At 37.9% G+C, this 24,503-nt stretch overlaps 1 protein-coding gene across 1 annotated transcript in view; it reads right to left on the bottom strand.

Moving 5' to 3' along the window:
• The window catches only part of Phf20l1 (PHD finger protein 20 like 1), a 76,202-nt gene that overhangs the window by 2,595 nt on the left and 49,104 nt on the right, over window positions 1-24,503 (bottom strand). Inside the window, exons 13-19 of the mRNA XM_004642483.2 lie at window positions 20,152-20,208; window positions 18,887-19,000; window positions 10,067-10,231; window positions 5,878-6,059; window positions 4,539-4,638; window positions 3,143-3,338; window positions 1,025-1,382 (exon numbers count right to left, since the gene is read on the bottom strand). Coding sequence (XP_004642540.1) covers window positions 1,025-1,382; window positions 3,143-3,338; window positions 4,539-4,638; window positions 5,878-6,059; window positions 10,067-10,231; window positions 18,887-19,000; window positions 20,152-20,208 — 1,172 coding nt within the window. The remainder of the gene's footprint in view (window positions 1-1,024; window positions 1,383-3,142; window positions 3,339-4,538; window positions 4,639-5,877; window positions 6,060-10,066; window positions 10,232-18,886; window positions 19,001-20,151; window positions 20,209-24,503) is intronic.

Below are 24,503 nucleotides of genomic sequence, written 5' to 3'. Positions count from 1 at the left end.
TACAAGGCCTAGCATGTCCAGCTAGGGAGAGGACTTCAATAAATGTACTACATAAATTAAGTCACTAATTCAATTCCATAATCAGAATGATCAGAAAATTTGGGCCAATTAATTTCAAGTGACAACCTAAGGGAAGTGAGGGCAAAGCAAAGATGGGAAAATCAAGAAAACTGTCAGACAAACATAAAGTCTAGTTAGCTACAGACTGCACTTCACTGCTGCAGACATGAGATGAGGGAAAAGTAAAACTTTCAAAACCTTCAGGAGTACAAAATGCTTAATATATGCACATAAAATTTGAACTTAGATTTGCTACAAATAATTCATTTCACAGGAAGGGTATTATTTTGACAAGGATAGCTAACCACAGATTTTAAGAAATATAATCTTAGCAAAGTCAGTTAAGTATTTATTTATAGAGATCACTTGATAAGGAAGCCAACAACATAAAAAACTAACTTTAAAGCGATCTTGCTAACTGATAATAAAAAAATGAAGATAATCTCACATCTCAAAGATAATCCCAATGAACAAAAGAGAGATTCCATGTACATACAGTGCTAAGAATTCAGTTTACTGTATAGTGGGATTAATATATATTTACAAACATGCCAAACTTAAAAAAAAAAAAAAAAAAAAGACCAAGTGCCCTGTCTTATCTAAATACATAATAAAGGCAGGCAAATGAGGCCCATACATACTTCCATATTCTCACATACATCTTCATTTGGAACACAATGTGGCGGGGAGGTACCTACTTAGATACTTTTAAAACTGAAACTTTCCTTCAAACAGATACGAAAACTATTTTTGTAAACAGGGAAACAGTTACAACAATTCTGAGTTAAGGGGTAAGTAAAAGTTTAAGTGGGTAATGTTTTCCTGTAGAGGAAACAAAAGCATATTTGATTTTTTGGTATCTGTAATCCTGGCAGTACCAACAATACCTGGGAAGTCAGTAGCCTTTATCTGTCACTTTTCCTATGTTGTTTGTCACATTACAGAGGTAAAGACAAAGCTGTACCTTGTCTGGAATTCCATGTTCTTTTGAGTATTGGAAACGTTTTTTTCCTCTCATAGGGAAATCTTGTTCTTCCTCAAAACTGCTCAAATCATCATCATCTGAGCTCCCAGGGTCTGCAAAAGATCTACATTCCTGACCAAAATTTGGTGGCTTTTGATAGCTGTGTTCACTTGTTATGTAAGTTCCTTCCATCTTTAGGGGTAAACGAAGAGGTTCTTTATGGTTCTGTATATGTCTTTTTTCTTCTAGATTAACTGTGTCTTGACTTATTTTTTTTTCTGCTCCAACTATTACTTGATCTTGGTCTTTTCGCTTCCCAGAATAAGCCCAGAGATGAAGGTCAGGGTGGTGTTTATTTCTTAAAAGTAAGTTAGATAAACAACAGTTCAGAAAAATAGTATCTAGTAACAAGTTGAAGACCATAATAAATTTCAGAAATAGGGTTGGAAGTCTGGACTCAAGACAAAAGCAAACGTATTCAAGTGAATTTGCACTAACATTTTGTCCAAAATTTGAATTCTTTCAATTTTAAATTGCCAAGAAGAATGTGGTCAGTTCTAGCTGAGCAGGAAATACTTAAAAGGCATCTGCTAGGGAGGCAAGTGGTAGGAAGCAATTACTCACATCGTGTGAATAAAAAGACTGGATTTGGAATAAAGCATGATGCATCCAGAGACTGTGGTCTGGCATAGGCAGAAAGTTTGAGAAGACATGGCAACAACTTAATCAGCAGGGAAGGGCTCTGACAGCATGCTGCACAACTAAGAGTGCTCACAGGCAACAGGAAGCACACACTCCGGTATAGGAAGAGACAACCTCTTCTTTATCTTTCACTAGCATCATGCTTCCAGTAGCCCAGAGGATGGAAGTACACAAGACTAGAGCCACAAGGGGTCAGAAAGCACAGCAACTGTGACGTGAAATTAAATAGCTGGCTGAGAAGCCACCAGAGAGGAGAGAGCAGTGAGGCAAATGATGCACAGCAATCAGAGGAGAGTATGGCAGAGATCTAGGAGAAAGGATGGAAGGCGGCAAAGGGGCAAGCTTTTGACCAAGGCAAGTAGCTTCAAATGAAAAAAATCTTGTGAGGAACCAGAGAATCAGCCAGTTTTTATCTAAATATGAGGTTTTTATTTGTTCTTTTAAATAACTCTTTGCAGGCTTTAGGAAGGAATGAACATAAGACCTTAAAGAAGATTCTGCAATAGTGTGTAGGGAACTTGAAGCTTTTCTTTAAGGGAAATCTATTGGGAACTAAAACATTTGATACACAGCAGAGGTAAATTCTAGAATCTGCTCGTTCCTCTCACCAATCTTGAGGTGATTAAAGAATACATTCAGTCTGCCTAGAAACCTGTCTCATCCCTCCAGTATTTCTGAAGGTAAATAAGATAGGGGGGTTATACAGTAACTACATTTAATTTTGTATACATGGTGAGAATACAAAAGGACTAGGATGAAAACTGGTTGAAATACTAGATGTTGTACTGATCTTTAACCACTCTCATGGACTCAAGGATAGGTTGGCAGCTTCCTGTCATCTAACAACTAACCTTTCTTTCCTCGTTAATTTTTCTTTTTCTTTTTCTTTTCTTTTTTTTTTTTTTTTTTTTTTTTTTTTTTTTGAGACAGGGTCTCACTGTGCAGTTCAGGCTGGCCTTGAGTTCACTATGTTGCTCAGACTGGCCTCAAACTTGCAGTGATCCTCCTGCCTCATCTAATTTTTCTTCTCTACTGCTACACTAGATATTCAAGGCCATCGGTACTCTCTGTTTATACACTTACACTGGACCCTTGACTTTGGAGCTCAACTCAATCTCCAGGGCTGGTTCTCATTCAAGTGTCAACAGAAGGCTCAACAGGAAGGGATATTGGCATGTTTCTTCCAATACTCTCCAAGGATTAAATCTGTATCTGGGACCATTTGGAAGCACAAGTCGCCAAAATGTGGATCATAACTCAAGACTATGGTCATTAAGTTAATATCCCAGGGAATTTATTTCTTAGGCTGTTCATAACTCAAGGGTCTACTGTATAGTTAAATGGTATTTCTTCCCTTTTTCAGATTTTCTTTGGTGTACACCACAGTGGAGACTCTCTTCACCCCCTTTTACTTACTTTAGGATTCCAATTTTTAGCTGTAAACCATGTAGCACTTCTGTCACGCCGTAGACATCAGCAAGCAGGTGATGTGTGGACACTATTTTTTTGGCATTGAGATGAGAATAATTTTCTTTTAAAAATGACAGCCCACACATTCTTCCATTATTCAACCAATCCTTATCATAACGATATTTTGCATTCCACCTCTGACCTACAGACAAATGAAAATCACAAAGGGCTTCACTAAGTCCTATCTCCCTTTCATTGCTGTCCCACTCAGTGAGCAGCAAGCTTTGAAACCAAGAGCAGACTCAAAGCGAGATTTGGCCTGCAAGGTGAGGCACAATGTTCTCCACACCTGTCATGTTCCTGCCCAATAAGGAGACTCAAAAGCTCTGTTAAGGATGGAGTCAGTAACAGATGACAGCTGTGAAGGGAACCCTAACTGCATTGTTTTTGATGTTCATGTATCAGTCATCTGCTCTTTAAAATACTTGAACACTAATAGAAATTAGATCCTATATAGTCAGATGTTCATGGATCTGTGTCATCTACTACACTATGAAGTAAAGACAAGGTTTGCGACAATCATCTTATAAGGTTTGGCAAATAAATGGCACCCAATAAATGCTACTGAATGAAGGACAAAGGTCTACCTTTGTTACTGAATGAATAATAATGAACAAAAGGCCCACAATACATGCTGGTGAATGAATGAGCAAATGTTTACATTCATCCAAGTCTGAATAATTCCCACTCCCTACTGTGACATTTTCTCTTTCTGTAGGCATGGAACACTGGCCTTTTAATTGAATATACCTAATGATTTTGTGTCTTTGAAGGTAAAATTATAGTCAATAAGCATATAGTCAATATGCTCCTTCAAGAAACTCTTAGCATGGAGGGAAGGCACAAAAGACTAGGTGTCAAAAAACAGGTTTCGTCTCAGTTGGTCATGTCCGTGCTACTTGTTTGTAGAAGGAATGCAGCTTTCTGTGCCCCAGCTGCTCCTCTGTAAAATAAAGGGACCAAAGGCAATGACCTCATCTGCTCCACAATGAACTGGATGTAAAGGGTTACCAAAAACTTCATATTCAAAAGATGTTAGGAGGAATTAAGTATAGAATACTGCTTCATTCACATCACTATAAATATACCTAGCTAGAAACCAGTGCACAGGAAAAAACAAAAGCCGACCAGGATCAAGCTCATCTTTGCCTTTTCATGCTAATATGCTTGCCTTCATAATATGAAAATGAAATAATAACAGTAACAAATATTTGAAACTCTAAGATGGAAGCTGATTCTAGCCAGCCAGCAAGTGCCACCTACAGTATAAGTGATACCCACAGCAGTCCTCGGTCGTACACAGAAGTCTTGGCGTCTTGCAGTAGGCACAGGAGGCACTTACCTGGAGGGTCTCGGCAGATGTAGCAGACGTACTGCTCCGGGATGCTCTCCTCCAGCAGCCCCATGCACACGCTGTGCTGCCAGCACAGGCACTCTTCACACTGCCAGAGAACAGAGGAGATGACCAATGGCCATGCTTCCTGCACAGAGGATGACGCCCTGCCTCCTATGAGCTGGCATGCTTTCTTCCACGCTCAGTCCAGATCTCAGTTGACATTACAAAAAGCAGATCATCATTTAAGATGCAGAGGTTTCACGGCCAGCCAGATAGCTCAAAGGACTAAAGGCAGAGCACAGTGGCTAGGATTCTATCCCTTGTGTACTGTGCTGGTCCTACCCGTGGGACATGCTGAGATGGTGATTGAGATTGGGGATGGTGGTGCACGCCTATAATCCCAGTGCTTGGGAGGCTGAAAACAGGAGAATCACTACGAGTCTGATCTATGTAGTGAGACCCTATAATCTCTATAGACCCTATAGACCCTGTCCTAAATACATCTTAAAAAAAGATGCACAGGTTTGAAATAGTCATGTATTTAAAATATTCCTTTTGTTGTACCCATTAATCTTCTGATAAATTACTTAACCATAAAATATTAGAATCTTCCTTATCTATTCTCAACTGATTTTTATGATATCCTGAAAAATTTAAAATATTTTATTAAATATTTTAAAATATTTTATAAAGTGCAGATGTTTTTGAGACAGGGCCTTGCTAAGTTGCTCAGACTGGTCTCCTGCCTCAGCCCCTGAAGTAGTTACACACCAGAATTTCTATTTTAAAGATAGTAGCAATGCCATGAGAGATCACTTTTTAATATGCCAATCATGTGGTAGAAGTACAAATGTGTGGTTTATTTGAAAACACTATTCAAAAGATGGGAGAAAAATGAAAGGACATTTTATTGCTATAACTAACATCTCTTAATTTTCTATGGCATCACAAAAAAGGACTATGTTTCACTTTCTTAGATACTCCTCCTGTAAAGAGAACGCTGACAGAATTTCTTCTTTGAATAATGGAGAGTGACTGTATACTTCTGATTCTTAAGCACCGCAGACACTGACCATTAGAAGAATCTTCCCCTCCAGTGCAACTCACCCACTTTAACAACCCCTGAGTTTGAGCTTTAAGGCCGCTAACTAAACACCCAAGCAAAGGAAAAAGCACTATGATAACAAGGGTCTACTTCATTTGATGAAGAGATTTCCTAATACTGACCAGAAATTATAAGCTCCATCTTCAGCTATATAACTAGGGAAAAGGGAACACACGCTGATCTACCTTCTGAGCACCTGAAATAACGTGGTACAGAAGGGCAGAGAGACAAACTAACTACCTGAATCATGAAGCCGTTCTCCTCATCCATTTCACAAATACATCGCACAATTTCATTAAGAGCATCATCCTCATCCTGCGATTCCTCAAAATTAGTTGAATCGAAGTCTTGATTGTATTCATCCCCACTCAAAAGCAAACTCTCTGTTGAAGAATCATCTAAGAATTCCATATCTGATAAGTCTAGAACATACACAAAAAGTACACTCAGCACATTTTTTCCATTCTTGTGTCATTTTTCAGAAGAAAGGAGCTATGGGAAGTGGCTCTAAGCTATACACAGGGATAAAATAAGTAAGAATAAACCACTTGCCTTTGAACAAAGAAACATTATTTTTGACGCTTAGATAATTATGACTTCTTCTATCCTAATGTATACAGTGGTAAATAACACTAAGTATCTGTGTTCAGGTTTACGTATTGGCTATGGGCTAATAATAATTTATATTTGTACATTTCTAATACATTTTCACAAATACTACCCTTTTCAGTGTTTTCACAAAAATTAGCCATTTTGGTTGTAAGAAAAAAATAGTCTTTGTTAAACCACAGAGATAAAAAAAACCTGAAGAATGGTGAAAGAACTTGCTGTCTAGAGTCAATAATTAACAATCTTCTCAGAAGTATCAGTAGTTTAACTACCACTGTACTTGATATTCACCAGATACGACATGAAGCACTTTAAATTGGCAGTGGTCATACAGCAGGCAGTGCTAAAACCAACTGAGAACTGACTACCTGACTGCATTTTTGACAACTTCTTTCATAATCTAATGTTTTATTAGCATACATTTGTGACATGTAATAATTGCATTCCATTTAGGGGAATTGGAACAAGTTAATTACATGTTGATAAAAATCTTTTGAAACACTAAGCCTATTGCAGATACTAGATCACATGGATGACCATGATATACAATTTGATTTAAATACAGGTTTTTGGTTTGTGCTTTATAACTGGGTTGATGCATACCTTATAATTTTATTAAGGCTAATGAGAGAAAAACAAACCAAGGTATACATAAGGGAGCCTTTATTTATCGCATCATCAGAGAAGAAATGATGACTGGACACTGGAGAAAATTTTACAATACTGTACTTAGGAAGTTTTGGGAAAACTGTGCCATCATGAGACCACTTGGTGGATGACACTGCTGCTGCTGCTGTATGCTTCTGAAATGGAGCACACTGAGCCAGGCACTCTGGCGACGAAGGTGAATCTTAGCTGACTTCTCTAGGCCCGAGTCAGTCTGGCTTATTCCTTCACCTGGTTATCACGTATCTCCCCTTTGTACAACATCAGAATCAGTGCAACAAGAAGAGTACAGAAAGACGTAACTGAACGTTACATCCCTAGCTACTAAGAATGAAGCATGATATATATAGCAGTCATTCACAATGTCTGCGGAGAGTTAAGAAGGAAGTCAGTTAGATTCCAGCTAAGAGAATTCATGCTATTTATGTTTGAAATATTTTATATGGAGATCAGTAGTATAGTACGTGCTTATCATACACAAAGAAGGCCCAGGTTTAATCCCTAGCAATACGGAAAATTAAACAATAAGTATTTCATAGAACTTATTGTCTCTTTCATCAGTTTCTAATCTTGCTTACTTTCCATGAGTCAATATTTTTGAATGTCTTATTTCTGATTTATTGAAGTTAATATTTTGTAGAAAATTAAGTAAATGTCCCCTTTCCTTGGAATCTCTGGACATCCTAGAGAAAGTGAGGAGAAATGAGACAATGGTGAAGAAATACCTGAAAATACTCAAGCGAGATATAAACCTATTAGATACTGAATATTTTTCTGATATTAATAACATCTATAAGCCTACTGGCTGAAATATAAAACTAGTAGTTTCTATTGAGCGTTCCTGAATACAAAGTTCAGGTTTCAAAATGATGGACTAAACATGGATGAAGAGTTTCAAATACTGCTACAACATACATATGGTACCAAATGGCTATCATGACACAATAATGAACTTAAAACTGCAGCACTGAAAGGAATCAGTGTGTAACACACATATATTAACTTGGTGTTAGCCTTCAAATTTATAATGTTGGCATGCAAAAGTAACATATTAATTAGAAAATCCAACAGAATAACTCCCAAGCACTAAACACTTGCTTGGCTGGATTCTGGAGAATGAGTGAATGGAGCACCAGGTTTATTTGCTTAAGGAATGCAAATAAAAGTTCCTCTTGTGTTTACATAGTAGGAATCAAGTGAATGGCTCTAATGAATGTCATAAGAATAGCTCTCTCTGAACTGTTAAACTATCACAGCTATTTCCCAAGACAATATCCCCAAAATGTTGTTTCCAAACCAGGAACACTATTCTCACATAGGAACTGAATGGAAATCAGAAATTTTAGACAGAGGCTCAGACACTGATTCCACAGTCTCTCCAGGCAGTTGTGATATATCCCACTGAGGGCTCTGCCTCTATTAACAACCTTCTTTCTTTCGCCCAGCCTGGTGCTTGATGAGAAGAATAGCCCAGCAGAGGAAGAACTCACGTGCACAGGTATGACTCTCTCCACCCCTCTCGGGTATTCTTGTTCCAGCACAACTACCAGCCCAGACAGAAACTCTTCTTTTTCAACACCATCCCATCAGACAGTGACAGCCTACAGCAGATGAGTGCTCTTCATGACTTCCCTAAGTCTTACTTAGTAGTGCTCTGTGGCAGGACCCAGGACTGGTATGTTTTAAAAACACCACAGCAACGACTAATGTACACCTGAAGTGAAGACTCACTGGGCCAAATAAGAAAAAAGGAGACCTGTATTTGTTCGAAAAGGCTGCAAAGAGGAGCAGAATAAACTTTTTCTTGATCCTTTTTCCCACCTTAAACTTTCTTTTTTTCTTCTCTGAGGCAGGGTCTCATTGTAGTTCAGGCTGGCTTTGAAATCACTATGTGGCCTTGGTTGGCCTCAAACTCATAGCAATTCTCCTGTCTCAGTCTCTTGTGTGCTGGGATTATAGATGTGCAACATCATGCCCACCTCAGACTTTTAAAAATTAAATTTTAGGGCCAGTCAAATAGCGCAGTGCATTAAAGTACCTGCAAGCAGGCGCAGGGGTCGGGGGTTCAATCCCCAGGCCTGTCATACCGGCCTAGCCCCGGAGTGCACTGAGATGGCAATAGAGACTGGGCATGGTGGCGCATGCCTGTAATTCCAGTTCTTAGGAGGCTGTAAACAGGTGGATCAGTATGAGTTCAATCTAGTACTGAGACCCTGAACACCCTATAGACCTTTCCCTAAAATACAAAATTAATTAATTAATTTTGCGCAAAAATTTTGCGCTTATTTCATATTAAAAGGAAGAAAATGCTCTTCTGCACAGGGAGTCAGGGAGTAATCAAGCCTAGAACAGAACAGGTAGCAAATAGTGCTAAAGAAAACAAGATGGAGTGCCTACCTAGGGCACTAAGAGCATACCAACCACATCTCTGGGCTTTACCACAGATGAAAATCCCAGGCTTATTTTTCATTCCTCATTCTGGTCCCTGCCATGGTGAAATACTCTCAAGGCACTGTCAGCACTGTCTAGAGCAGGGAGACTCTCCTACTGCACAGAGTAACAGAAAGGAGGGAAGAGTCCTTTAATACCTTCCACCATCAGATGACTTGAAGGTGACTATAATGGATTTCAAATCTACTGCTCTTTTCACTAACATGGCCTAATGCCTATTTAAGGGTGCCTAATGCCTGAGTGTATGTAATCAGACTTGACCACTCTTGCCCAGCTTTGATCACAGATGTACCTGTGACAAGCAATTCAAAAGTATATTTTTAAGACAATGATAAGTATTTGGTTAAAAAAGCAGTTGTTAGGGTTAAAGATAAACTTTGTTTTAAATTTTAACGCTAAGTAAGTCATAAAGTTACTATACCCTTACTTACCTATAAAATGTGTATAATACTCCTTTATACATTTGTAGTAAAGTATGAAAATATATGTAAAAAACACCTATGAAAGTTTAGTATAGACACTGATACTAGTTTCATTAAATGCCAATAAAATGCAGCTCAAATGTCTAATATTGACCTTTCCCCATAAGTTTATGTACCATCTTTGTGTATCTTTGTCCTGCTTAAACAGGCATTTCAAAAAGCACATTCATTCTCAGCTCCACATTTCGCATTTTAGACTGTTTTTACACATTTAAACCTACTTTCTCCACTAAGATCAACAGACAGAATAGCCCGTGGGTATTGATAAGTTGTAGTTTTCTCTGTAAACATGCTCCGTGCAGCCAGAGAACTCCCAGAAGATCGCGTCAATGGAGAGCAGCACCTTTCCAAAAATTCCAAGGAACTGTCTTCATAGTCTGAATAGTCTGCAACACAAGATACATACAGGAATCATAGGTAATCAAGGAAGGTCATTATGAACCTCATGCCGCTTCTCTCTCTCAGCCATGAACACTTAGGTAATTATCTATCTGATGGAAACAGGTTTGGCACACTCAGGAAATCAGCATATCCCACGCAGTGTACTGAGTAGGGACTACCAAGTTCTACCTGGTAGCAATAGGTGTCTGCCACATAATCAAAAACTGCAAACTGACAATTTCTACATTTTCTTAGATTACAAGCATCATCAAATCTACAATAAGAGATTTAAGATTAGCCTACTGGGGCCGGAGAGATGGCTCAGTAGAATAAGTGCTTGCCTGGTAAGCACAGGGTCCTGAGTCCAATCCCCGGTACCACAAGGAAAAAAAAAAAAAAAAAAAAAGATTAGACTCTTGTATAAGAGATGCATCTGGCATTTGCACCATATTATAGTAAGAAATTGATCAATAAATCTTTCCAACAAAATCCTCTGAAAGAAATGAATTGGTCCTAAAAGAATTGTCCAAGTTTTGTTCTCAGTTTGGGAAATACTATACCAATGCACAAAAGGAAAAACCCTGTACAGTTTATGAAGGGGAAGGTCTGAGAGAAAGGGAACTCAGAGGAGAGTGACCTTAGAACACGCAAAGCCTCCACAGCTAAGAGTATGTGGCATATCTGACCCACACACACCTGGCTTAAAGCACAGTGAGAGAAGGGGACCAGATATGAGGCCAGACTGAGAGCAGCTACACTGGGTAACACATTTTATTCTAAAGTAACAAGAAGCCATTTAAGGTTGTAAGGGTACACAGGACGTGTCATGGCCTAATCCATCCCCAGATCACTCCAGTGGCACACATGGAAAAGGGGGGACAGGTGAGAGCTCACAGAGCACTAGTTTAGGCAACAGATGCTGGTGGTGGCTTGGGTGGGGGAGATGGATGCTGAGACGAAAACAAGGAAGTACAGGAAGATACCGCAATCTTTAGAGTGGGGGGGGGGGCAGGAATGGCATCAAGAAGACAGATTTCCAGGCTTCAGCTTGAGCAATTAGATTCAGAAATAGACAGGACAGTGAAAGGGAGACAGGGAAAATAGAGGTAGCAAAGGTTCAGAGCAAGGCTTTTTAAGAGGTGAGAACCTACATATGCTATATGTAGGAATCTAAAGATCCATGGAGGGGGGAAGGAAAACAGCAATAGATGTTAACAGATGCCGAGGACAGAGTGGATGTATTAAGTATGCAAGTAAGAAGACATGGACAGGAGAGGACCATGTTTCCAACTGTGTACCTACTACCTCAGCTGAGTGTGATGCAAAAAATATCACTAAGGCAGTTTAGAGAATATAATCAGAGGTGGACACAAGTGGAAAGATATGGAAAAAGGCAGACACACAAGTTGACAAGAGAAGAGTAGTAATAACACTGGTCTGTGTTACGTGAAGGGGCTGGCTATAGTAAGCAGAACACAGCCTATGCCCTCATCCCTGGAACTGGTAATTACTTAATGTTACATGGCAGAGGAGAATTAAGATTACAGAGGAGATTAAGCAAACCAGTTGGTCAGAAAGTAGGGAGAGTGCCCTGAATTTGGGTGGTTCCCTCTATCCCCACGGGTCTTTAAAAGTGAAAGAGGGAGGTAGAAGAGTTGGCATCAGAGCGAAGCAAAATGAGACTTGACTGGATAACATCAGCTTTGAATGGGAAAGAAGACAAAAGGGGAAGAGCAAGGCAGTCACAAAAGGCAAGAACATGAACCATCCCTTTGAACTCCAAAAGAGAATGCAGTCCCGCAGATTCCCTGATGTTATTAGCCCAGTGAGTTCCCTTTTGAATTTCTGACCCCCAAGAACTTGAAGATCCTAAGCCTTATTTTACACCACTGATATGCAATCATCTGTGACATCTGCTATGGGAAGCTTACGCAGTGGTTGTCATAAATAGCAGAGCACAGCCAACACCAACTGCAGGCTGCATGTCCCAAAGGTAACTTTAAATACTTTCCATGTGCCAACTCTTTATTTCCTCACAACCAACCCATAACAGAAGTCGGATTGCTGTGGCTATTTCACAAAAGGAAAGAATGAAAGCACAATAGGTTAAGTAAACTGTCCGAGGATGCTCAGTTATTATTGGCAAAGAAAACATTCAAACCCAGACAACCTGACTCTAAGAACCTCATTTTTAACCACCAAGTGCTATTTCTGCACCATACCTGTGTTCCTTACTGCTATCTCATTTAGGGATTACAAAGAAAGCTTACTGCTATGCTTCAAGGCTTAGATCAGAAATAATCTCCCATATATTAATCTTATTTCTTGATCATTCAAACTTTGATAAATTTTATATAAATCTATTTTGTACCACTTTTACCACACAAATGACCCCTTCCTGGTAGACAGCCAATGTGCTTTGGATTACCTGCACTATGCGCTTACATGCTTGCTGATACGGTCTTCTTTGGGAACCTTCGCTTTTGCTATGCAAGGCCTTCGTTATCCACATTTCTAGCTCTAGTCCTTCTGGACATCTCACTTTGCCCATATTATTAGGCATGTGACCTGCTCAGAGTAACAAAACTAAAAACTGGTAAATGAGTTACTAGTAAATCCCAACGCAGTGACTTTTCATAATGCAGGTTGAATACAATGCAACTTTCACATTGGGTGAACTGATTTTGATAACTAGAACATGTCAGTCCAATAGTGTATGGAACAACTGTGAAGAACTACTTGACTAAATTACAACAGTTCTAACTTAATTTAAATAAAAGTTTTCCATAGCAATAAAGACAAAGAGATGAAAACAATGCAGTCTGCTAACCAATCCTGAAGGTACAGAAGGTAGTTAACAATATAGGTTGGTGATTAAAAATGCAGACTCTAAAGTTGGACTATGGGTTTGACTCTACTTTCCACTCTATTAGCTCTGCAAGCTAAAACAACTCTATGTACTGCAGTTAACTGTAAAATGCAACAGTCAAGCCTGCTGTAATGGGTTAGTATAAGGATTAAATTAATACTTTAAAATGCTTAATGTTTGATACATAATAAATACATGATATGCAAAATAACATTGAGTGGTGTAGACACTCAAAATAACATTGAGTGTCTACAATTTAGAAAGACACTAGGAACCTCATAGAGTAATAATGTGAATTCTTTACCATCAGGATATCCTCAAAATTTTAAAATATTTAAAACCTCTTATTTACTGCTTAAAGATTCTTCTTCTAATGTAATCATTTGGGGAAAATTATTGCTCCTAGATGAATGTAAATAGCCCAGAATAAATTTTTTTCAACTGTAATAATTAACTACAAAAATGCTGGTAATTACCAGACTCCACATCTGCTGTTTATAAACACCAATGCTTCTGGGCATCTTCAGCATTTACTAGCACTCCCTGCACAAAGTTACAATGTTCATCTACAGACCTGATTTTAAAATATAAGCAAATATGTAAGATTCATTTCTTCTTCATTAGAAAAAAATATATAGCTAAAGATATAGATATATGTAAAACATTACTTTTATTTTAAAAATGACTTTTGTACAAGACTATTTTTTAAAGGCTTTTAAAACATTTATTTATTTAATTTTTATTTTTTTGGTGGTACCGGGGATTGAACTCAGGACCCTGTGCTTGCCATACTGAGCTATCTCCCCAGCTCCTGTACAAGACTATTGTAGCCTTGTACACTATTCTAAAGTTCAAGCTTTCTTTGTAATTTTTTTCTCTTTAATTTCTAGTCATTCCTTTTTCTGCTGCCTTATCACCTGCTGTGTTCTCCTAAGCACTCTGTATACCACATTCTGAGAGTAAAGGTAGTCCTTCTCTTACTGTTTGTTTTGATAACCCCTTCTTATTACCGTTTCTCCCACATTCTGGGTCTGTATGTGGCACTAAGCCCTGCAATGAGCCTCAGTCCCGAACTGAGGCAATGTAAGAGAGCATGAACAGCAGGCAACTCCCCACAGCACTGATAAGCCTGGGTCTTCACCTACAGCCCTGCCACATTCATTGCCTCAGAGAAGACTCTGGCAGGCTGGGAGCTCATCTGGCAATTTTATTTGCAGTTTGAAGCTGTAACACACCATTCACAGCAAGGTATTCAGGAGTAAAGAGTTTATGTTTTTGTCTACGGGGCTCTTGTGTTTCTAAACTTTAAGTCACTTGGAGATTGGATTCTAACAATTACACAGGAAGGGGACAGGAAACAGCTTTCTGGAGTGTGCAAAACTGTCAATCTTTATTATTTATTTTTGGACCAGTGATCAAACTTAGGACCTTGTACTTGCCAGTCAGGAGCTTCAGCCACTGAGCTATCTCCCCAGCCCTGTCAACCTTTGTTTTTTATTTGTTTTTTTGATTTTGCATTTTGAAGTTTACTCTGGAAGTTTTAGAGTTACAGGACATAGGAACTTCATATTCTGTGGAAAAATTAAATATTATTTTTGGACCATGAAGAGAGTTGAAATCTGAAGTATTTCCCAACTGCAATTATCCACTATGACACTGCCTCACTTGGTTTGTATTTCTTTAAACTGGTTTTATGAAATACTTGATGAATACGGTAAAAAAAAAAAAAATAGGTATGATATAAAGAATATCAATAACAAAGAATACTCACATACTGAACATGAAATTTAAAAGAAAATTACCATTTTAATTCCCCTCACGTCACTTATAACAACGTCCCTTCCTCACCTCAGAGTTGCACTATCCTGAATTTTTATTGATTATTCTCTTACAGCTTTTTGTTTTTCTCACATCACAACTGAATCTCTAAAAAATATAGAGTTTCATATATATTTTTTGATCTTTATCTAAATAGGTCATACAGTGTTCTTTTCAGTGAATAGACTTTAGCATAACACTCTGTCCTTGAGACTCCTGTAGATGTAACTCATTCACTGACCTTTAAATGAAGACACAGGTGACTCCTCTGGGATAATGATGCAGCTTCCAACACTGCTAGGACAACCCAGTGATTTGCTCCTCATATGCCATGTGAGTTTCTTCAGTATTTTTTAGGTACAAGCAAGCTACTTTGAGCAGGAGCTGTGAGGTTGTCTCCATTTCCTCAGCAACACTTGGTATCATATAATTTGTCATTTTGCCAATATAGCACATGTGGAACATACTTCAGCACGTTTCAAACACTACATTTACCAAGCCTCTCACAAGATTGAGCATCACACTATAATTAGCCTTATGATAATACAAGTTTCTGCTTCATTTATACCATGTTTTATCTGTTTTTTCTAAGGATTTTTCTTTCCTGCAGGTCTCACTATGCAGCTCAGACTTATAGTGATCCTCCTGATTTCTGCTTCCCTAGTGCTGGGATTATAAGCATGCACCACCATGCCTGGACTCCATCACCGGCTTAGCACACCTGGGGGCGGGGCCAGCATGGCATGCGGTGCCAGGGATCAAACCCTGTCCCCTGCACTTAACTAAGCAAGTGCTTAGTCCGCTGAGCTATATTGGCGACCCTTATTTGTTTTCTTTTTGATCTGTAGGAGTTGAAAATATTCTAACACTAACCTTTTGTCAGGTGTAGTGTTGCAGTAAGATTCTGTGTTTTGGAAGTTCTTTTATAATGTTTTTCCATGAACCAATGTTCTCACTATCAGTCTAACTACTTTCAACTTTCCTCTTCAGATTAGCACTTTTTTGTTGAAAACCATTCGCTGCCCAATGATCCTTGCCCAAAGCTGTCTTTCAAAGATTTATAGTTTTCCTTCAGTCTTTGATAAAATTTTTATGTATAATTCAAGATAGAGGTTCAATTCATTTTCCACATACACATAGGTGAAGTGCTCTAACACCACAGCATCTTCACCCCACTGATCTATGACAGAAGCTCTGTGCAAACACTTTGAACTACTTTTCTCTACTCTGTCCCTGATCAATATGTATTCCTCAAAAAAAACAAAGTGCCTTAGTAACTGTAGCTGAAAAGGTAGTTTTCTTTATTCATCAAGAATGGCTGTGTTACTTCTGGATTTTTATTTGGTCATATTGTTCCCAAATTCACTTTGAAGATTTATTTAAAATGAGTAGATCTGTTTTCAATCCTAAATCTTCCAACCTATGAAATGAATTCTCTTCCTTTTATGAAGGGCTTCTTTAATGTTTCTAAATGTTTTATAATCAATTATCTAAGTACATATGGATGTAAAAAATGGATTTGCTTCATTTATAGAGATAGTAATATTTATTCTTTTTTCATTCTTATTGTGGTAATTTCATTAGCTAATTTATGTTTAGACTGACACTGTGCATTCAGATTTAGAAGGTTCTAACCCTTTCATCTATTGCTACATTAATGCTACACTGATAATTTTCATTGATGGTTTATGCATTTATGTCCTTAGAAACCTGTGGTTGTCCTATCCCATTATATTCTGTTTTTGATACAAATTTAAGTCATCTAAAATAAATGTGGACTTGTACTATGCTCCTAGGAGTGCCATGAGAAAGTACCACAAATGTAGTGGCTTTAAACAGCAGAAACTGCCATGTGTAGTGTTGCACAACTTAGAATCTCATAACTGTGGGAGGCTTAGGAAGAAGGATCTCAAATTTGAATCTCACATGGGCAACTTAGCAAGACCCTGTCTCAAATAATAAAAAGGGGTTGGGATATACCTCACTGTTACAACCCCAAGTTCAATTCCCAATATCAAAAGAAAAAAAAGGGGTTTCAAAAAGAGATCAGAATTAGGTACTGGCCATGCTCCTTGGAAGAGTCCAGTGGTAAACACTTCCTAACTCCTCTGAAGCTTCTCGTGGCTCAGGTTCCACAGCTGAGGGTTCCACCACTCTACTCTCTGCCCTCATCTTCCTATGGTCTTCCTCCCCATGAGCCTCAAAATTTCACAGGGTTCCACTTGTTTTCTCCTTTTCTAAATTTGGAAAAAATTTATATAGAGAGCAATGTGTTTCTTTAGTGTTTGTTAGAGCTTAGCAAAAAGCTTTCTGAATCTGAGCTCCTTGCTTGGAAGATTTAAAAATACTAAGGTCCTTTAAGATTCAGAGGCTGCTATTCAGGTTTTCACCTTCCTGCTCACGTTATTTCTGATGACTGCCCGTATGTGCACCTAACCTTTCAGCTCCTGGTACAAACTTGCCAGGGTCATCTTTTCACCGTCTGCTACACTGCAGTCATGCTCTCGCTATTGCAGTACTGTTCGTTTGCGCATGTTGTCTTCTGGATCTTTCCAGAGGTTCACTTTTTAGTTTTTCTCTTATAATTTTTTTTTAATGTATTTAGTACAAGATCTACAGGGTCTCACTACACAGATCAGACCCATAGTGATCCGCCTACTTTCAGCCTCCCAAGGACTGGGATGACAGGCACGTGCCACCACGCCCAGTCTCAGTCGCCATCTCAGCACGCCAGGGGCGGGGCCGGCACGGCACGCCAGGGATCAAACCCCGGTCCCTGCGTCTGCCTAAGCAGGCACTTTAGTTTGTTAAGACAGCTGGAGTTTTTCTCTTAAAATTAAATTTGAGGGGCTGTGGAGATGGCTCAGTAGAATACGCGCTTCCCTGGCAAACTCAAGGGCCTGAGTTCAATCCCCGGTTCCACAAAAAAAAAAAAAAATTAAATTTGACATTTTGATATTATTTCCTAGGAAATTTTTTAGTGCATAAAATTTTGTTCACATTTATTACATAGTTAATTCTACATTTTGGACTTCTTTTTTAAACTCAATACATTTTAATAGAAAGCAAAACACAAAATACCTCTCAGAAATCCAAAATCCCTTTCCATAAACTAGACTCTGCCTTACCCCAAGGAGCAGTGTGACAGGCCATGTGCACTTGGGACCGGAGCACTCACAGTGTACTCTCTTCTGGTGACAAAGCTGGAAAGCTGTCCTCTGACCCAAAGTAGCTCAGAAATCAACCTTCTTTCTTGTGATTTACTCCAAGTTACTCTTTTCCACCATCTATGTGTGTATAATTTTCTTCTTTGAAAATTATATCTGATGTTTCTATTCTACTGTACTTATTTCAACATGCATATGTAACTTAACAGAACCTCTAAGCAACAAACTTCTTCAGTTCCCTAAAGCAACACAAAGAGCTTAACAACAAGGACACGCTAGCATATATCGCCAAATATATAATCCATTATTATATATTCTTGTTCTCTAGCATTTTATTTTCTTTTTCCATCAAAATTGCTTCAAGTGGTTAATGTTTAGACTGACCCACATATCCTGGCATCTCCAGCTTTCCCTTCTTCACCATTTTCCTTCCTCCTCCAAGTACATCCCCTTCAGGATTTTCTTTAGAGGTGGACTGTTGTTGGCAAATTCTGTTCTTTTCTCAAATTTTTCTAAAAATATCTTTATTTCTCCCTCAATTTTGGAAAGTTAAGGCACTCTATAATTATACATTACTCTACTATGTAGAAGAAGGCTTGCTCAGAGCATCTGGTTCACCATAGTAAGATAAAAGTCTTAATCAGTCACCACAACTACCACAGAAAACAGTTTTATGTTTTTGAAATTACAAGCAAAAACAAAGCTACCAGTTTCAGTTACAACATGGGAATCTTGAAAGCAAAATGAAAGCAAAGGAGTGGTGGAAGAGAATAAACACAAACAACCTATTAACTTCGCACACTTACCATGTTGCTTGGATTTCTTTTTCTTTTTCTTCTTCTTCTTCTGTTTTGGTTTGTAGTGATCTTTATCTCTCTTCTCTTTCCTTTCTTTCTCCTTCTCCTTCTCTTTCCTCCTACCTAAATGACAAAAACAAATACTTCAGTAATCCTGAGGGATCCTGAGTTGTTTCTTTGTGGTTAACCTAAAAGGCAGCATTTATATTTTCATCAGCTATCACAGTCACCTGCCCAGAGTGGATGGAGTCAATTACACTGCTCATGAGTCTGGAAGTCCTGTTTAGCTTATTGGACTATAAGAGGGGATCTTCATTAGCAGTGTTGAGAAATCCCAACTCCTGACACCTTAAAGTTAACACAGACAGTAGTTAAAACCTTTAAATGAGTAATATACTCAATTTCTAATGTGGCATATAGTTAAAACCCATAATTAAAAAAAATAAATAAAACACCTCCCTGAGGAGACTCAGCATTTCTATATATAACAAATGAAGAAAATATATGAGATTTTAAAAAGTGGACTTTTTTTCCTTTGGAAAAAAATATTCTTAAAAAACCAATTAAGGCAATCCATAAATAACTACTTCAGCCTTTTGACATTTGTGTATATAAGAAGAGCAGGAATATGAAAGAAAAATGTATCTTAAACTTATTTCCCTAAAATTTTAAAGCATTCTTTTCTCCAACCATATATAAAGAAAATAACTAGCTATCCTAGAACATTCTCCAAGTTAAATCACATACATTCTAGTAGCTACTATTCCAACCAGTATGTTTTAGCCCACAAATTGTCCATGACAGTTCATCAATTTTGAGACAAAAGTTCTGATTAGCTAAGCTAAAAAGTATTTAAGGCTATCATCAATTATTTAATGACTGTTAATTATTACAGCACAAAAACAGAAAAAGTAGAAAAACTCAGTGTCCTTTTTATAAGGTATACTAAAGAAAAAATGATTTTAATGTATCATCCATCTTCTAAGTATAAATATCATGTGGATGCTTATTTGAAATCATAATTTTAAATACAAATGTTCAGAAATCCAGAAATTTTTAGAAGAAAGCCAGACACAATTGTGACAAAAAATACACACAGAACTATAAGATGTGTACTGAAGAAACAGCATCTCTGCAGCTGACTAACACTGATAAGCAATGAAGCAGATGATCACATACAAAACAGCATAGGAGGGCAAAGAAGAGACAGACTTTGTCCTCCCTCTATGTCAGGCTTTCTAGGCTTTTGCTTAAAGATTGTTTTCTGTTCATACCAAAAGTGGTTGAGCTTTTTTCTTCCAATTTCACTTTTTTTTCTGTTTTCGAGATTCCTGTGGATTAAGGGGAAAAGAAGTATATTTCATTAAAAGAGATAATAAATATAGGACAATGTTTTTAATTCTAAGAGTTTACAAAATTCTGTATGATCTTTCTGCCCCTTAAAGATTTAGACTATTTTCCTGCCTGAAGTAGTAACAAAAGGTAGGATTTCTTACTTGAAAAACTGACAAATTAGAGCTGGGTTTCCTCCTATAACTACCCAAGTTCAAACTCTGCCTTTGGTTTCATTTAATGAGTCTGTACTTCAGTTTCCTTATCTGCCAAATAAGATTACGAATGTCAACCACATGTTGCTATCAAGACTACAAAAGCAGAAGCACATACAACATTTACTCAGACATGGCAAATCAGTACCTTTTGTTTTCACTTTTTCTTTCATGGTACTGGGGCTAACATTTGAGACTACCCCACTTCCAGAAATGGCATAACCTCAGGCCTGACTATGAACAAGAATGAAGATGAACCCTGCTAACTCTAACCCTAAGCTAGGAGCAAAGGTCTCCTGTGGTGCTACACCTATGCCCAACTCAGGAGATGCAAAGCCCATGTAACTAATATGCTCAAGGACAACTTCTGCTTCAGCGACACTTCTGACACAAATGCAACTCAGAGCACCCAAATGAAATAGAGGTCATATTAAAGTAGACTGAATTATAACACCCTACATAAAATTTTTAAACTAATATCTGATCTTTGGCTGCCTAGAACAAACTTTCACACCTTTGATTTTCATCATGAGATGTTATTAGGCAACAATAACCCAATCAAAACATTCTGCACAACATTTTACTTCCTATGTAAATGTAAAATCCAAAGGCATACTTATACATAAAAATAATTAATTTTCATGACACTGAGGTTTTATTACCTATAGTCCAAAACACATTTTAAGCCAATATTACACCTCATTAACACAACAGTGAGCTGACACAGATATATTTCACCCTGATTCTCATTCCTGATGTTACTAACCTATTTGTGGTTAGGGTGAACTTAAATATATATATATATATATATATATATATATATATATATATATTACAATGTATTTTATTAAGTTTAGTTACCATCACTACCATTTAATACTTTGATTTTTAAAATCATTCTACAACAGTATCAAAAAGCACTTCATCTTCAAGTATTTTATATATGTGATATAAACATATAAAAAATACCACTCAAATACTAAGAAGGCTCTAGTAAATAAGTTTCAAATGAATGAGAATACTGATCATCTCATCTACTATGAAAGAAAAAGTGAAAATAACATTACAGCAAAAGGGAATACAACTGCACTTCCTTATTTCAAGACTAAGAACAAATGCAACACATTCGTTTGTCTACTAATTTTGTACTATGGGAACTCCACAAATTATACAATTTTCTTGAAAACTAGACAGGCTTTATAATTCAAATGATGAAAATATAATTGCAGACCCCAGTGAGAACAGAAGCAGAACTTGATTATGCTTATTGGTCCATGCTCCTCCACAGCTCAGATCTCCAGGGAAAAGCTACAGCAATGATGCTTGAGATCCCAGAGTCTGGGAGAGGGTCAGATTAAAGGAACTGCCTTCCTCCATTGTTTTCGTTGACTGGAATGTGTGTCACCTGCCCCTAAGAATGTGGAAGACAAATACAGAGCTATATAGCAGGCCATACTACAGGGGACAGCACAAGAGGACGCACACAGTCAATCCAGAGTGCTTTCAGGACCTCCAGGTTCAGAGACAGCTGTCACATATTCCTGGGGATCCCAAAGATCAAAGCAAAACTGGGAAACTGAAAAAGGGTTGTTCATGTCTTACACAGTACAGGATATTAGGGTAATATTCAGGTCTACAACAGAGGCAGAACTTTTTTGAAATGACTATATACTCACAGAAAATCAAAATACACCTATTCTATAATTTAACTAGAGAATATATTTAGGTTACAAAAAAATTCACTGTATTCGGCCAAACAGCTCAGTGGATTAAAGCACCTGCAAGCAGCTGCAGAGGCCGGGGTTCAATCCCCAGAACTACCTTTGGTTTTCTTTGGTGATAAAACTATTGTATTAACAAATCAAATAATATAATTCATGGACTATCCACAGAGGATTCACCAAGAACTGAACAACTATTTTAAGTATGCCCCCAGGCATGCTGATATGGCAATTGAGACTTGGTATGATGGCACTGGCCTGTAATCCCAGCTCTTGGGAGGCTGTAAACAGGCAAATCACTACTAGTCCAATCTAGTAGTGAGACGTGAACACCCTATAGACTCTTCCCTAAAATACACACACACACACACACACACACACACACAAGAATTTTCACTATATTGCTCTACTTCACTTTGTTCTAGAATTTGAAAACTTAAGCAATAGATTGTAGAACACTGATTTTTAGATTTAATTTTACCAAAAGAACATTTTCTTCAAATAAATTATTATATGACAACCTAATACAAAAACAAATGAGGTACACTTATTAAAATAAGAAAGATATCTCTGAATCACACTTGCTTACAATTTCAAAACCAGTAATGGAAAATTATTTCCAAAGCTGCTCTTAGTTTTCTGAGATAAATATCTCAAGATTCTTCCAGCTAAAAGGAAGCAATGCCTGGGACTCACAAGGGCCAGGCTCTGAAGAAACTATGAATACTTGCTGTGGGGGGAGAAAAAGGTCAGGGTTTCCAACTGTAGAATTTTGTTTTTAGCAATTCCACGAAAAAAAATAAGGAACAATTTGAAACAAAAAAGCTTTTAAATAGTAAATACACTGTCACATAAAATGTTGGAGGATGATTAATGGCCAATTTAAAGCCAGCCAGTCAGGTTACCAGATCAAGAGTTTTTGTCTTGCTTTTTTCCTATCCTAACATAAATTACCTCTACCTTTGGCTTCCTTTGGTGATAAAATTATTGTATTAACCAATTAGATAATATAATTCATGGAAAATACACAGAAGATTCACTAAGAACAGAACAACTATTTTAAGTATGATAAATACACATATATTTACATTTTATTCAAAATTAATTCAAAATATGACTTTATCACAGTTAAAACAAAACTTAATGAATTTTACCTAAAATGAAATTAGACCCTCACTCCCAACCCCACCCTGCCCACCTAGTGAGAACCCCTAGATCCAGTTCTAGCCCAGGCCCGGTGACTGTGTGGGAGAGCTTCCTCTCCCCGCTACTACTCCACCTTGTCCCCTCCAGACTCAGCTCACGGCTGGCACACAGGCCTGAGGTGAAACCCTGCAGCTGCAAACACTGCAGAGACAGTAGGGGACAGAACCACCCAGTATAACCAGGAGCAGAACATCTTGCCAGAGGGGAAAAACAGGTTCACTCCCAAGGGCAGCAGCAGGAAGGAGCTCAGCATAGCAGCCAGACCCAAGTCAGGAACAGCTGGATAAATCCAAACTTTGTAGATCTGCACCTGAATTTCAGTAGGTGCTAAGGTTATAACTGCACCAAAGCTCTACAACAAAGGTCAGAAGACAGTGCTACACAAAATGACAATGAGAAGGGGCAAAATGCAATCTCAGACCCCAAACCCAACCATAACAAGAGCAGAAGACACTAAGAGAGAACAAATTGGGAATCACACAGCTGAAATCAATGAATCAATGGCTTGTGAAATAAACAACTGCAGAGAGGTATAGAGGAACTCAGATTGGAAATGAAAAAAGAAATCCCTGAATTAACAGCATCTGCAGGAAAGAATCAAAGGCAGAAACATATGGAGGAAACCCAATGCCCACCCAGAACAAGTGCAGAGGACACTAGCTTAGCTCAAATGTATGAATTAATAGTGTCGACAGTAAATAAGCAACAGCAGAAAGTTATAGAGGAACTCAGAGCAGAATTCTTTTCTGAAATAAAAAAAGAATTCTCTGGTCATAGTATCTGAAGTAAAGAATCAACTACAGAACCATAGGGAGGAAATCCAATCTGAAAAAAACACTAAAGTCAAAGAATTAATAACTGCTTCTAAAGAAGACATTGATAAAGAAATAGAGGAGATTACAAAAATGACGGACTCCTTGAATGAGCAATACAAGCAAGAAATAGATCGCATGAAGCACAGTCAAAGAGATATAGAGGAAATTAAAATCTCAATCACAAACTTGCAAAACCGTTTAAGTGAAAGTGAAGACAGAGTTTCAGATCTTGAAGACGCTGGTGCAGCTAGTGAAAAGGTAAGAAAGGATCTCTTAAAAACAACTAGGATTCAGGAAAAAAATAATCTATCACCTGCAAGACAATGCCAAGAGGAAC

The sequence above is a fragment of the Octodon degus genome, unplaced genomic scaffold (genome assembly GCF_000260255.1).
Source record: "Octodon degus isolate 3935 unplaced genomic scaffold, OctDeg1.0 scaffold00154, whole genome shotgun sequence".
Classification (NCBI taxonomy): domain Eukaryota; kingdom Metazoa; phylum Chordata; class Mammalia; order Rodentia; family Octodontidae; genus Octodon; species Octodon degus.
The sequence above is the reverse complement of the archived record's forward strand: the minus strand, read 5'-3'. Positions and strand labels throughout refer to the sequence as shown.